Source organism: Mastacembelus armatus, chromosome 1 (assembly GCF_900324485.2).
Source record: "Mastacembelus armatus chromosome 1, fMasArm1.2, whole genome shotgun sequence".
Classification (NCBI taxonomy): domain Eukaryota; kingdom Metazoa; phylum Chordata; class Actinopteri; order Synbranchiformes; family Mastacembelidae; genus Mastacembelus; species Mastacembelus armatus.
Genome location: NC_046633.1, coordinates 23,364,607 through 23,377,965, shown reverse-complemented (window position 1 = coordinate 23,377,965; position 13,359 = coordinate 23,364,607). Strand labels below are relative to the sequence as shown.

The 13,359-nt window shown below is 39.4% G+C and overlaps 1 protein-coding gene across 1 annotated transcript in view; it reads left to right on the top strand.

Annotated features, from left to right (window-relative positions):
- Nucleotides 1–35: 35 nt before the first annotated feature.
- pik3r6a (phosphoinositide-3-kinase, regulatory subunit 6a) overlaps nt 36–13,359 on the top strand; it is a 13,925-nt gene continuing 601 nt past the window's right edge. Inside the window, exons 1-6 of the mRNA XM_026303803.1 lie at nt 36–205; nt 4,848–4,968; nt 6,659–6,732; nt 8,859–8,973; nt 11,168–11,238; nt 11,744–13,359. The exon at nt 11,744–13,359 is cut by the window's right edge and continues 601 nt beyond it. Coding sequence (XP_026159588.1) covers nt 127–205; nt 4,848–4,968; nt 6,659–6,732; nt 8,859–8,973; nt 11,168–11,238; nt 11,744–11,856 — 573 coding nt within the window. The 5' untranslated portion in view covers nt 36–126 and the 3' untranslated portion in view covers nt 11,857–13,359. The remainder of the gene's footprint in view (nt 206–4,847; nt 4,969–6,658; nt 6,733–8,858; nt 8,974–11,167; nt 11,239–11,743) is intronic.

The following is a 13,359-nucleotide window of genomic DNA, read 5'->3' as shown; positions in this document are numbered from 1 at the left end:
TTGGTTGGTGACTGACTGCCAAAGACTCACTGAAATACAGCATCAGCCTCTCTAGTTCTCCTTTCTCTTTACCAACATCTGCAGCTGGAAGCACAGAGCGCGAAGATAAGAGCAGCTGTTGGACTGATGGAAAAGAAGCGAGGATCTTCTCATCACTACGGTTCACTGGAGTGCACTGAATGGAACAGAGACGCCAACAAACCAGGTTATCTTACAAACAACCACTGCTGTGTTATCACTTGCAGATCTGAGTTTGCAATGACCTTTCTGTTTCTATATTTTGTATTTCCCACAATACCAACAGAAATTCTCAGGTATCACTGTACCTAGTGTTTATTATTAACATAAAATTACTCTCTTGCATAGTTGTGAATTTACAGTGACCTCAGTGTGTCCCTTTGCTGTATACCTTGCATTATATTGCAATCTGCAGCATCAACACAATATTCCTGTGCAGGTTCTTGTAAATCGTTCAATGTTTTTTTTTTTTTTGTTTTTTTTTTATAGGCATAGCCCATCAATATATTTCATTAGTTGCAGTGCAGGCACTAGCTCTAGAAATGTCAAGCATCCACAGGTGTCTGTTCTTCCTGTGTGTGTGTGTGTGTGTGTGTGTGTGTGTGTGTGTGTGTGTGTGCGCGTGTGTAAAAGTAAGGGTCCATTACTTATTGAGTGACCTGCAACTCAAATGACAGAAACTACTGAAAGTCTTTATTGCACAGTGGTTCTCAAAGTAATGGTCCTCAGAATTAACAAAGTTATTAGAGTATATTTTCTCATTGAATGGTTTTCTCCATGAAATGGCAATTATAACTAACATACACTAAATATCATTAAAGTTCAAAGTGATCTCTTCCTGTCACCAACAATCCAAAACCTAAAGGAAATGTCATTTACAAAGATATATATCAACACTGGAGAATTCTTGATTGACATTTTGGCTGAAAAAAATGACCTAATGTTAAATTATAAAAATTGTTTAGTTTTCCTATGTCATAGCAGGCTGAATAATATTCATTATGACTATACTCTCTGGATTTTTTAATTGGGTTGTGCTGAAACACCATCTGTGAAGTGTACTGATGTAATCAGTCAGGCAGGAAGTTTGCAAGAGTTGCGCAGAGTCTCTGTTAAGCCCTCTGTGTGTTTTTATTCTACACTGCAAGATTTCATTTTCTTTATTCATCTCATTCCTCCTGCTAGTCTTCTCTCCCCTTGTGGTCTGCTCGTTCTTCTCATTTCTCGTCCTACTCCTCTATCCTTTACGCCTGGTCTCTGATCTGACTGATCTGTCTGTCAGTACGCTATGCTGCCTCATTGCACATAAAGCACATTGTGCCAGTGTAAATAAGAGGGCTGGAGTTGGAGCAAAAACTTTAAGTTCATGATGTCAATCACATCTGCGGGGGATAAAGACAGGGGTTGGGGGGTTGAGGAGCGATATAGGGTGAAGTGAGGAGAAATGAAAGGAGATGAGGAATGCTAACTCTGAGACCCTATGAAAGGGGAGAGTGTGCATAGAAGGGAACGTCTAGAAAAGTCTAGTGATGAGTCATAGCTGCTTAGTGGCAGAGAGTCCTGTCCTATAGAGAGGCACTGCAGCAGAACACCTTGTGTCTGACAATGTAGGAATATCATAAACAATGCCTGTGACAGCATTTTAATAATAACAGATGTGAACCCAACTTCTAGTCCAGTCTTGTCTTGGGGGAATCCACAGTCACAGCCAGTGAAGCTTGGCTTTTTTGCAGAGACAGAAGTGGTGAATGGATAATAATGTGTATGTGCCTGCTGGTAGTAGCTGAGATATGATGACATTCTGTCTTTCTGTCACTCTCACTTCCTAAGTCTCAGGTACACACATGACACGTGATTTTTCGATGTTTGTGACAACCCTGGTTGACATGTTTGATTCCCGAAGCTCTAACCTTAACCAAATATTAATTTTCACCTGCAAACAGCCTGTCGACTATGCCTGTGAAAGGTGAATACACTTCTGCAGTAACCCACTATGGCCTTGTGGATTTTTTTTCATTTGCATGGATTCTGGTACAGAGATTTGACTGGACATGAATGGTGTCTATTAAATGAAACCTCTGTGGGAACAGAATGAATAACACAGTATCTTTGTACGAGTCCAGTGGACATAGCAGAGAAGTGCAGGTAGAACTAATAAACTAATTAATAATCATTGAAACGTTATGCAGCAATAACCAGTTCTGGGTTAGACCGGTTTGACACAGTGTCTGCTCTGAAAAAGGTTTGTTCAGTTTGTCAAGTGAAACTGTTTTAATAGTTTCGCTTGCTAATTGTCTCCTATCTCTAGCTTCATACTTTGGGTACAGACATAGAGTAGCTTAAATATTCCCATATAATAGTCGTCAATTAGACAAACATGTATTTTTCCCCAAAACACTATTTCTTTAGAGTGCTTACTTGAGTGCAAAATACTTTTAAATTTTAAAAGATTTTGAAGATGCAACCATAGAGATATTTGGTCTGCTTCATTTTTAATAATATAAACTTTAGGTAAAATTGAATGCCTTTAATCCTGTAGTAAACACTAGCTGCTACAGTTCAGTCAGAGCTTTCTCCTGTATGGTGGAGGGTTGTCTTGACACTGTGCTGACGTCAGCCAGATTTGTCATAGTAACAAAGTACAAACCGTCTATGAGAAGATGTCTGCGTGTACTTCAGCATCCCTTTTTTGTCTGTCACACAGACAAAAAAGGGATGCGTGTGTGCCCATGTAAACTAGAAATTATCAAGCTTTCCACTCTGCTTTTACTATCACACTGAAGTCATACAAGTCAAGTCTAAATTATAATTCTTATGTTCTGTTTTTACGTTTCAAAGACATGTCTTCACTGCACTTTGAAGCCCATGAGCTTTGGCTTTCTCATGTTTAAATGTGACTAAATAGAGATGTTACATGCTATAGCACTACTAAGTAATTGCATGTGTATATAAAGAGGATTTATGGGCATCAAGAGGAATGAGGGACTGTAAGCTAGTGGTGCTATTGGTATCTACCTGACTATGTCTGTCTCAGCCCCCATGTGGTGCAGCTCTCTGCAGGGAAGTGGCAGTTATCCAGGACTGCTACAGCTCTAAATGAAAAAAATCAAGAGCAGGCAGAAAGGACAGATTTTCTTCACCTGCAAAGTCCAAATGTCACCACAGGTCTTTTACCGTCTATCATTAAGATCAACTTTATGTTGATCTCATTGTAACTTAAATCCAGTGTTATGTATTTTGATGTGCATGGCTAAAACAACTGTTGTATTAAGGTGAGTGTTTGATTTAGATCCTTCCTGGTTTACAGTACTTGATCCTAGTGCAGCTTCTGTTGTTTTCACATTGCACCTTAGCAACACTGAAATGCTTTCATGTCATTTAATACTAAACAAATATTATGCTTAGATATGCCCAGCAAATATTACACAACTTCATATTATTTGCTTTACTTATTCAAAAGGAAGAAGTTACAAGGTGAAATACAGCGAGTGTTATGTTGAGTGGCATGCATAATGGGATAGATATATTCACCACGCCATCAAGGCACACTATGTGCAGGATATGATTATTTAATTGCTTAAAAGCAGACCTGCTCTGCATAAAAGTGAATATTCCTGCAGACAGTACCCACTACCATCACATTGTTCTGCAGAAATAATTAGGAACCATTCTGAATGGATACTGCATACTGAAATTATTTGATGGTTGGTACTTAAATTATTAAAACAAAAACATAAATAAATTAATAATCAAATGCAACCAAATCCATTAACGTTCATGTGGCATGTTTCCCTGGTGTAATACAATACAGAGTTAATCTGATGTTCACTTATCAAAAAAGGACAGCACTTTCTGAAGGTTGCCTTGTAACTGCAAGATCTGTGGCACTGCTGTTTGTACCATTGTCTGACTACAAACTGCAATGCTGAATATAAAAGAATAACCTAAGGAGCAGTGTGGTTAACACTGTTGCCTCACAGCACGAAGGTTCCTGGTTTGAAACCCATCAGGGACCTTTCTGTGTGGAGTTTGCATGTTCTCCCTGTGCTTGTGTGGGTTTACTCCAGGTACTCTGGTTTCCTCCCACAGTCCAAAAACATGTATGTCAGGTTGATTGGTGACTCTAAATTGCCCATAGGAGTGAGTGTGAGTGTGTGAGGTTGTTTGTCTCTATGTGGCCCTGTGATGGACTGGTGACCTGTCCAGGGTGGACCCCTGTCTTTCACCCAAAGAGAGCTGGGATAGGCTCCAGCAGATCCCTGTGACCCTGGTTAGGAATAAGCAGGTATAGATAATGGATGGATCGTTTTTCTCTAAATGTTGAGGATGTCTATTCTGAAAGTGATTAAACAGCCTGTTATTGATTATATTGACTACATATAAAATTGTGTTTTGGGAAAACAGACGTCCTCACGCTCGAGAAGTTGGAACCAGAGTTTTTGACCAATCATTCGGGCTTCATCAGGAGAAATTTTTAGACGTGCCAACCTGTGACACATGGTAACTGAGCTGTGAGGCGCTGCTCTGGTCCTCATCAAGCAGCAATATAAGACTACATCTGCTGCAACTGTTTATACAGTTTAACATGCAGATACATTTGAGTAGTTAATGTTCTGTAATGAAAAAGAAAATAATTTTAAAAGCTCCTGAATGTGTGTGTGTCTGCCTCTGTATGGCACTTCAGTTGAATAACGGTAAACACCTTTTAATTAAGTAAAGAATTTATGCTTCAGTGTGTTGTGTCAGACAAGTTCTATTTTTGTTCACAACACTTTTGTGTTTTTTGAAACATTTTTACAACTTTCTCTCTCTCTCTCTCTCTCCCTCAGAGGACGAAGTGGTGTCCATGGCAGACTCTACCCTCACTGTGAATGACATTGAGGGGGAGCTCTTTAAGATTGAAAGGATCAGGGATGTCCTGGTGAGGAGGGAGTCAGAGCTCAGATACATGTGAGTGACTTAATGCCAGCACCTTATATTTACTTAGTGTCATGGCTGAAGCAAAGGTGTGTTACCTGAACTGAGGAAAAAAAAACCTACAATACCAGCTAACAGTGCAGATCCCTTTATAATAGGAAAACACATCATTATATCCATGGTTGTTTTGGTTTCAGTTAAGTTGAGACAGTTTGTTTGTTTTAATATTTTTCACCCTAATACTAATCATATGTCAACCATAATTTATTTGTAAATTGTTTTCCTAATGTTGTCAATTGGCAATGGCCACTGTATAACTTTGCCATGGGACATAATCTCTGACTTATCAGACTAATTTAATATCAGTGTTCTTCCCTCCCTGTTCTACTTTAACACACTAACATATTGATGTTTTCATGCTTACATGCTAACAGCCTGAAGTGCTGGATCCTCACTTGTTCATAAAAATCATTACAATTCATCAACAGTATGGGCCAAAGTTTCTTGGCGTTTCAGCTAAAAATGAAGATGTTTCAGTTTGGAGTAAGGAGTAAGGTTGGCTGGATCAGAGAGCTATGATAAAAAGAACTGTTGGGCCAACTGCTCCAACACTGATCAAAAAATTGCACTTTGTTCATCCAGAGCAACCATATAAAAGGTTTTCCCTCCAAAGCCATATTTTTTCATAATAATGCATTTCCTAGCAGCATTGTCCTCTATATTCTCTCGTTTCATTCCATCACAGTTCAAGCTGGCACCCATTAAATTTGCAATAGTTTTACCTTTTCTTTCGTTAAGGATGCTAATGCATGGGTATTTATTCATCTACTCTGAAAGATAGGCAGTAACACTGCTCAGACAGCCCAGAGAATGCGAGGAGTGATGTATGTGGAGTAGTGAGCAAGAGTCAAACAGATAAAGTGGGAGAATGAGGGACTGGAGGAGGAGGAGGAGGAGGCTGCGATAGAGTCACGAATTGATGGACCTTTGATTCCTTGCAGTCCATAAACAAGCAAACCCTAAAGTGCGTGAGTTAAGCATATCATTTGTATTCCAGACCTCTTGGCAACAAGTAGAGACATGCAACTTGTGTCAGTAGTGATACACTGAGTTGAATAAAAGAGAATTGAAAGAGAAAAGACTCGATCCAGATCAGAGATGCCACAGATTTCTGTTCCTCATCTCCTGAATGCAACTGTAATCCCAGAACATTCATCACATTCATTAACAAGTAATAACTTCATTTACCTACTGAAGACAAAATGTCAGCCTCCATCACTAAATCACCATAATAATTGGCTTGCACCTGACTGAGACAGCCAATGAGCATTAAGTGTAAGAATAAAAGAAAGTAAAATGTCACATAGGGTATCATAAGTCTTGCTTGGTAAGTTAGTTCACTTTTTGACCAGGAGGAAGGCACAGAGGCTCTTTCAGCCCCCATCAGTGTAATGACTCACTATTCTGAAGGGCCATTGGAAGAGAAAGTGTGTGATCCCGACAGACTGAAATGTATCTGGCTGAGACACCACAGGGCTTTCTGTGTCCTGCATGAAACATAAGATCAATATCCATCTTCCTCTGTTTGAATTTCATGTTCCCACTCAGGAGAGGCAAAAATTCACTCCTCCCCATCCTTTAAAAGTAAAAAGCGACTCCAGCATGTGCACTACTTAGTGTTTGTGTTTGTGTCTTTTCCTTTTGAACCATCATGTCCCTGCAGGATGGATGACATTCAACTGTGCAAGGAGATCACACGTCTGAAGAAGGAGCTGCACAAATTAGTGTCCATACCAGGTGGGAGTCAGCACAGATTGAGAATGAACCAAAAGAAAAAATAAAAATGAAATTACTTGCCTAGAATTAGATGATTATAATTAAAACTGGTATCAAATCACTAAATACGAAGATGTAGAAACATTGGGCAGAGGGTATAGCTGGCCTGGGTATACAGTGGGTACGGAAAGTATTCAGACCCCTTTAAATTTTTCACTCTTTGTGTCATTGCAGCCATTTGCCAAAATCAAAAAAGTTCATTTTATTTCTCATTAATGTACACTCAGCACCCCATCTTGACAGAAAAAAACAGAAATGTAGAAATTTTTGCAAATTTATTAAAAAAGAAAAACTGAAATATCACATGGTCATAAGTATTCAGACCCTTTGCAGTGACACTCATATTTAACTCACATGCTGTCCATTTCTTCTGATCCTCCTTGAGATGGTTCTGCTCCTTCATTGGAGTCCAGCTGTGTTTAATTAAACTGATTGGACTTGATTAGGAAAGGCACACACCTGTCTATATAAGACCTTACAGCTCACAGTGCATGTTAGAGCAAATGAGAATCATGAGGTCGAAGGAACTGCCCAAGGAGCTCAGAGACAGAATTGTGGCAAGGCACAGATCTGGCCAAGGTTACAAAAGAATTTCTGCAGCACTCCAGGTTCCTAAGAGCACAGTGGCATCCATAATCCTCAAATGGAAAAAGTTTGGGAAGACCAGAACCCATCCTAGACCTGGCCGTCCAGCCAAACTGAGCAATCGTGGGAGAAGAGCCTTGGTGAGAGAGGTAAAGAAGAACCCAAAGATCACTGTGGCTGAGCTCCAGAGATGCAGTAGGGAGATGGGAGAAAGTTCCACAAAGTCAACTATCACTGCAGCCCTCCACCAGTCGGGGCTTTATGGCAGAGTGGCCTGACGGAAGCTTCTCCTCAGTGCAAGAGAAATGAAAGCCCGCATAGAGTTTGCCAAAAAACACATGAAGGACTCCCAGACTATGAGAAATAAGATTCTCTGGTCTGATGAGACCAAGATTGAACTTTTTGGCGTTAATTGTAAGCGGTATGTGTGGAGAAAACCAGGCACTGCTCATCACCTGCCCAATACAATCCCTACAGTGAAACATGGTGGTGGGAGCATCATGTTGTGGGGGTGTTTTTCAGCTGCAGGGAAATTACGACTGGTTGCAATTGAAGGAAAGATGAATGCAGCCAAGTACAGAGATATCCTGGAAGAAAACCTCTTCCAGAGTGCTCAGGACCTCAGACTGGGCCGAAGGTTCACCTTTCAGCAGGACAATGACCCTAAGCACACAGCTAAAATAACAAAGGAGTGGCTTCGGAACAACTCTGTGACCGTTCTTGACTGGCCCAGCCAGAGCCCTGACCTAAACCCAATTGAGCATCTCTGGAGAGACCTGAAAATGGCTGTCCACCAACGTTCACCATCCAACCTGACAGAACTGGAGAGGATCTGCAAGGAAGAATGGCAGAGGATCCCCAAATCCAGGTGTGAAAAACTTGTTGCATCATTCCCAAGAAGACTCATGGCTGTACTAGCTCAAAAGGGTGCTTCTACTCAATACTGAGCACAGGGTCTGAATACTTATGACCATGTGATATTTCAGTTTTTCTTTTTTAATAAATTTGCAAAAATTTCTACATTTCTGGTTTTTTCTGTCAAGATGGGGTGCTGAGTGTACATTAATGAGAAATAAAATGAACTTTTTTCATTTTGACAAATGGCTGCAATGACACAAAGAGTGAAAAATTTAAAGGGGTCTGAATACTTTCCGTACCCACTGTATCTAAAGTTAAAGAAGCTCACTTATTAACATGTTGTATCTCAAGGTACAAAACATAAATATAGATATAAAATATGTTTATCTGTGTTGTTGCCTATATATTTGTGCATATGAATGGATTAAACAAACAAGACACTTAAAGCCGACAGATGAAATGCACCAGGCTAGTTCTTTCATCCTGTTTTTTGATATGCTAAGCTAAGCTAATCACTTCCTGGCTCTAGCTCCACACTTCATGTACATGAATATTCTACTAATATATTTGCTGTTTGTTTAATGCCTCATTATAATAATAATATTTAAGTAGGTAGTTATTCAGATGTCTCCTTTGTGCTACAGATAACGACAAGTCCAACGAGGATCGGCAGAAGGAAGAAGAGCTACTGCAGCAGATCCACAAGCTGGTCGAGGCCAGAGATTTCCTGGTAGATGATGTGGAGTTTGAACGACTGAGGTGTGCTTCTGGTTTCAATTATGTGTGTTACAAATTCTTTGGTCCGCTGCCATTGTAGCTTAAAGATGAATAATTCAAAATACAATAGCTCATACAGAGCAAATCACTAAATCAGAGCTTTCAATTACATTCGTGGCTGATTGATTGGGACATCGCTCATACTCACTAATGCTGGTAGAGTTGTATCTCATTTCAGTATCATCCAGATGTATGTTTCCTTAAAGCCACCCCACTGTGCTCCATTAAAATACATTAAAACATTTCCTTAGTGCAGTGAGAGAGTGAGCTGCAGGGTTTCTGTTAAAGATGTTAGTGTGCAGGATAGATAGATAGATAGATAGATAGATAGATAGATAGATAGTCTTGAATTCTTTACAGTAAAAATTGAATGAGAAGTTGCATTGGCATCTACATGGATTTGGCATTTTCAGGCTGATGTTGTCTTCTAAAGATCTAAAGTCTAAATCCTGGCCAGTGCACCTACAACAACTTATCCATTATGACTCATCTTCACCACATTTGAAACAAAATACTATATGAAAACATTTTGGAAACTGTGAGGTGTCTTTCACATACTATTTTCTTAAAACAAAGCTTATTTATTTTTATTTTTTCAGCGTCAAAGTTTGGTCAAGTCTAAAGAAAATGAATTCACCTCTGCTTACTTGTTGATGCTGATGCATCAATCACTTGATGAACCCTCTGAAGAGTGTCTATGTTTGATTTTCTCTGCACCTCCACTCTCAGATGGTATCAAACACTGTTAGTGTGTGTGAACAACACTTTGCACTGGCAGCTGACAACATGCTGGGAAAACGCTGAAGGGCAGCTGGGAAGGTGAAAGAAAGGAAGCAGGAGAGCAGCAGTGTGGTGTGATTCTTAGAGAGAAGAGAATGTGACAGCGCTCATGGCCATGAATCGTTTTCATTTTTTTTAAACCTGACCATCCTCACGTCTTTTTTTTTCTGCCATTTTCACACCATGTTTTTATTTTCATAACACAGCAGAAACTGTTAACATCAATTTGTTTTTTTAGAACAGAACATACTGTGTTAGATTTCAATATACAACATATCCATGACCCATATCCTCATGTTTTGAAGCACTACACAGTACACCAGTGTCAGAGCAGAACAGAATAACTGAACCAAATATAAAGTACATGATATTCATTAATCATTTCACACAAAATGGTTATGACAACTAATGACTATTGGCATACAAAGAATGCTGTCAGTCAATTATGTAACGTAAGAGGATTATTATGATAATTACGATTGAATGACTTAGGCTATGGACCTGCATTAGTGGCTCTCGCAATTTTGAACCTGACTTTGGCCCAATTACTTATATAAATAAATGAATAAATGACTTCGGTAAAACAGTGCACTTCTTTTTTCCCCACTACTGTGACAGACCATGAGGAAGGGTAAACCACAAACATTTGGAAATGCTACTGGAGCACACCATTAGGGAATGGGTCCTGTTTTATGGCAATAACTTCAGTAGCTAGGTGGAATTTCTTTCTTTCTTTTTGAAGCGGCTGCCATCCTGAAAAGCTTATAAAATTGCCTAAGTCACTTTATCTTGTGATGTTGTGGCAAACTAAAACTGCCTAAGTCACACACTTGACACAGGCCATTGTACTACAGGGTGGAATTGCATGATCTGTTCAACTGAGGATGTAGGTGATTTTACCAGAGGTGGCCTGCATCACGACTTAGGCAACAAAATCATTTTTGTCAAAAAATGACCAAGTCCATTATTTTAAGAAGGTGACAATTTGTGTCTTTGGTTCTGTGCATTGATAAACAATGGTTGTCAAATTTTCTGAATCTATCAAAGGAACTTCTCAAAGTAAATCTAATTTGTTCTAACTGCATGAACCCAATTAGATCTTTCTTTAGTGGATGTCTGGCAAAGGTGTTTCATCTCTCTGCTTCAATAAAATTCACCTTCTTCAGTCAGAGGCAGAAATAATAAAAAGTATGCAGACACCTTTGGAAAGGGTTTTGAAATGTCCAGTACATTTGCCGTGTGAAGACATCACTTTTGATTTTGACTGATTCATAAGGTACTCAAGTCAGGAAATGAGGATTGTTATGAATGAAAGCAAGAGATGATTTATTATCCAAGTGCTTTATCTATTCACATATTTTCATGCATTTATTTCATTCTTTCTTTATTATTACAGAGAGAAGGAAGAAGATAAGGAAATGGCAGATTTCCTGAAGTCCAAATTCCCAGTGAATATGAAAAAAACAGGTATTTAAGCTTAATGAAAGTCTGTATTTGTGTTCCATTAATTAACTGAGAAGGAAGTATACAGTAGCACATATTTCCATCCTATCTTTTCATCCTGAGAGCTTTGAAAGATGACTCTTTAGACATCCACTGACTCATTCATCAGAAAATAGAAATGGGCATATGGAGTCTTCGAACTGGATGAACAAGATGTCTGTGCCTTTCTAAGTGAAGTCATTAATCATCTGAAAGTTTTTTATGCACTGGCGATCAATACTGAAGAGCTGCTTGTTCATCTTGTGTGCTGGTTCCCACCATGTAAATCACTGAAGTTTAGGGTGACAAACTGGTTTAAGGTTAGAATAGGGTTTAGGGAAGTAGTAGTTATGGTCAAGGAATGAAAGCAAAGATGTTTGTGTCTGTATGATAGTCAATGATGCAAAGTGAATCAAAAACATTAAAGAAATTGTCTATTACCACACACACACACATCTTTTCCTCACCATGTAATTTTTCGGTGCTCCAGGTGTACCAACCAGACGGGTGCCACCCAGGGCTCAGCAGACCTCTTCCCCCTTCAGTAAGACAGGCCTCACGCTGCTGAAGGAGTGCTGTGGTTTCACATGCTCCATCATGTAGTCTGGAGCCAAAATGGAGGGTCCCACTGCAAGACTGGTACAGGGACCAAAATGACCATTCATCAAGAGTCAGTATTTCCAGTTTCAGCTCTTATGTCCAAGAAAGACTTTGAAACATGGACAGAGCAGTAGAGCGGGAGAGCACAGGACGTTGCAAAGATGGAGTGATGTGTTTCTTCGTCTCAAAACCCATTTTGTTTGTCATCTTTCTCGTCTGGTTTACTATTTAATTCTATTTTTCTTCTGGGTCTTAGCACTGCATGTCTCTCATCCACATACCCAAAGTGCTGTATTTTCTAACAAGGTTTAAAAGACAGAAATAGCACAAGTCAAGCATGTATGTTGTGCACAGTAATTGGATTCAGCTAAGATGGCACAGCTACAAGGTTTATATTTAAAGGCTTAAAGTAGCTATGAGAACTGTCATCTCCTCATTTAAAAGTAGCTGTTTTGCAGGAGTCAGCAGGCCAGTTTAAACACACTCCTGGAACTTTATAATTAGCACTGAGGAGATAACACTAATGAAACTGACATTCATCCTGAGCTCTGTGAGGATGAAGTTTCATGTGATTTCACTTCAGATCCAAATGGGTATGACCTTTTGAAAAATGGTGGTCTGTGAAAAAAGAAAAACATGTCTCATCACGCTCTATATCTCTAGTAGTAAAGATCAAATGCACTGTACGTATAAAAAAGGCTCAATTGACAATGAGCCCAGTTCCACTACAGACAAACATGAATGTGTTACCAATGAAATCCTAATTATTACAGCTTCAATATGTTCCTATAAAGGGTTTCTATAGGCCCTTCACTGGCCAATAGCGCACACATCTACGACGTGGGGCACAGGGATGTAGTGGCCAATCAATCTTTGGAGCAAATTTCTGTGTTGCCAAGAAGAACAGTTGCCATAGCAACCATGTATACCCCATATCTTTACAATGAGACAAGGAATAAGGTTGGATGGATCGGAGAGCTGTGATAAAAACAAAATACTTGAGTGATGTCGTGGTTACCTCATCGAATGCAAACTGGATTGACAAGTATCAGCCATGATGGAACCTCTGAGTCCGTTTCACCCTTTTAGGTAAACTAAGTAAACACAAGGCTGCCTTGCTGTAGAGGAAGGTATAGGTACAGGTTTTCTGCAGTAGATTGTAAGTGAAAGTCTCTTTTAAACTTTTAAATATATATAATACATTTTGCAGTGAAGCTCTGAGTTTGATTCTCTTGAGATGGATACATAGATACAGCTGTCTCTTTTGTTCATTCACTGGATCATTTGATATGAGCCTCGGCACTCCGAGGCTTAGGGTCATGTATCACCCAGCAACCATGTCTTGTGCTGTCACTGAGGCTCTCATGGGAATTACAGTGTGTGTCACTCATGTTGAAATACTGTATCATACAACCAAAATGAAAAGCTGCTGTACCAGGACAAGACTGTTTTGAAGTAATATGTGAGCAGAGGTGAATAGTTTGAAAAAGACAGTCTGTTCATGTT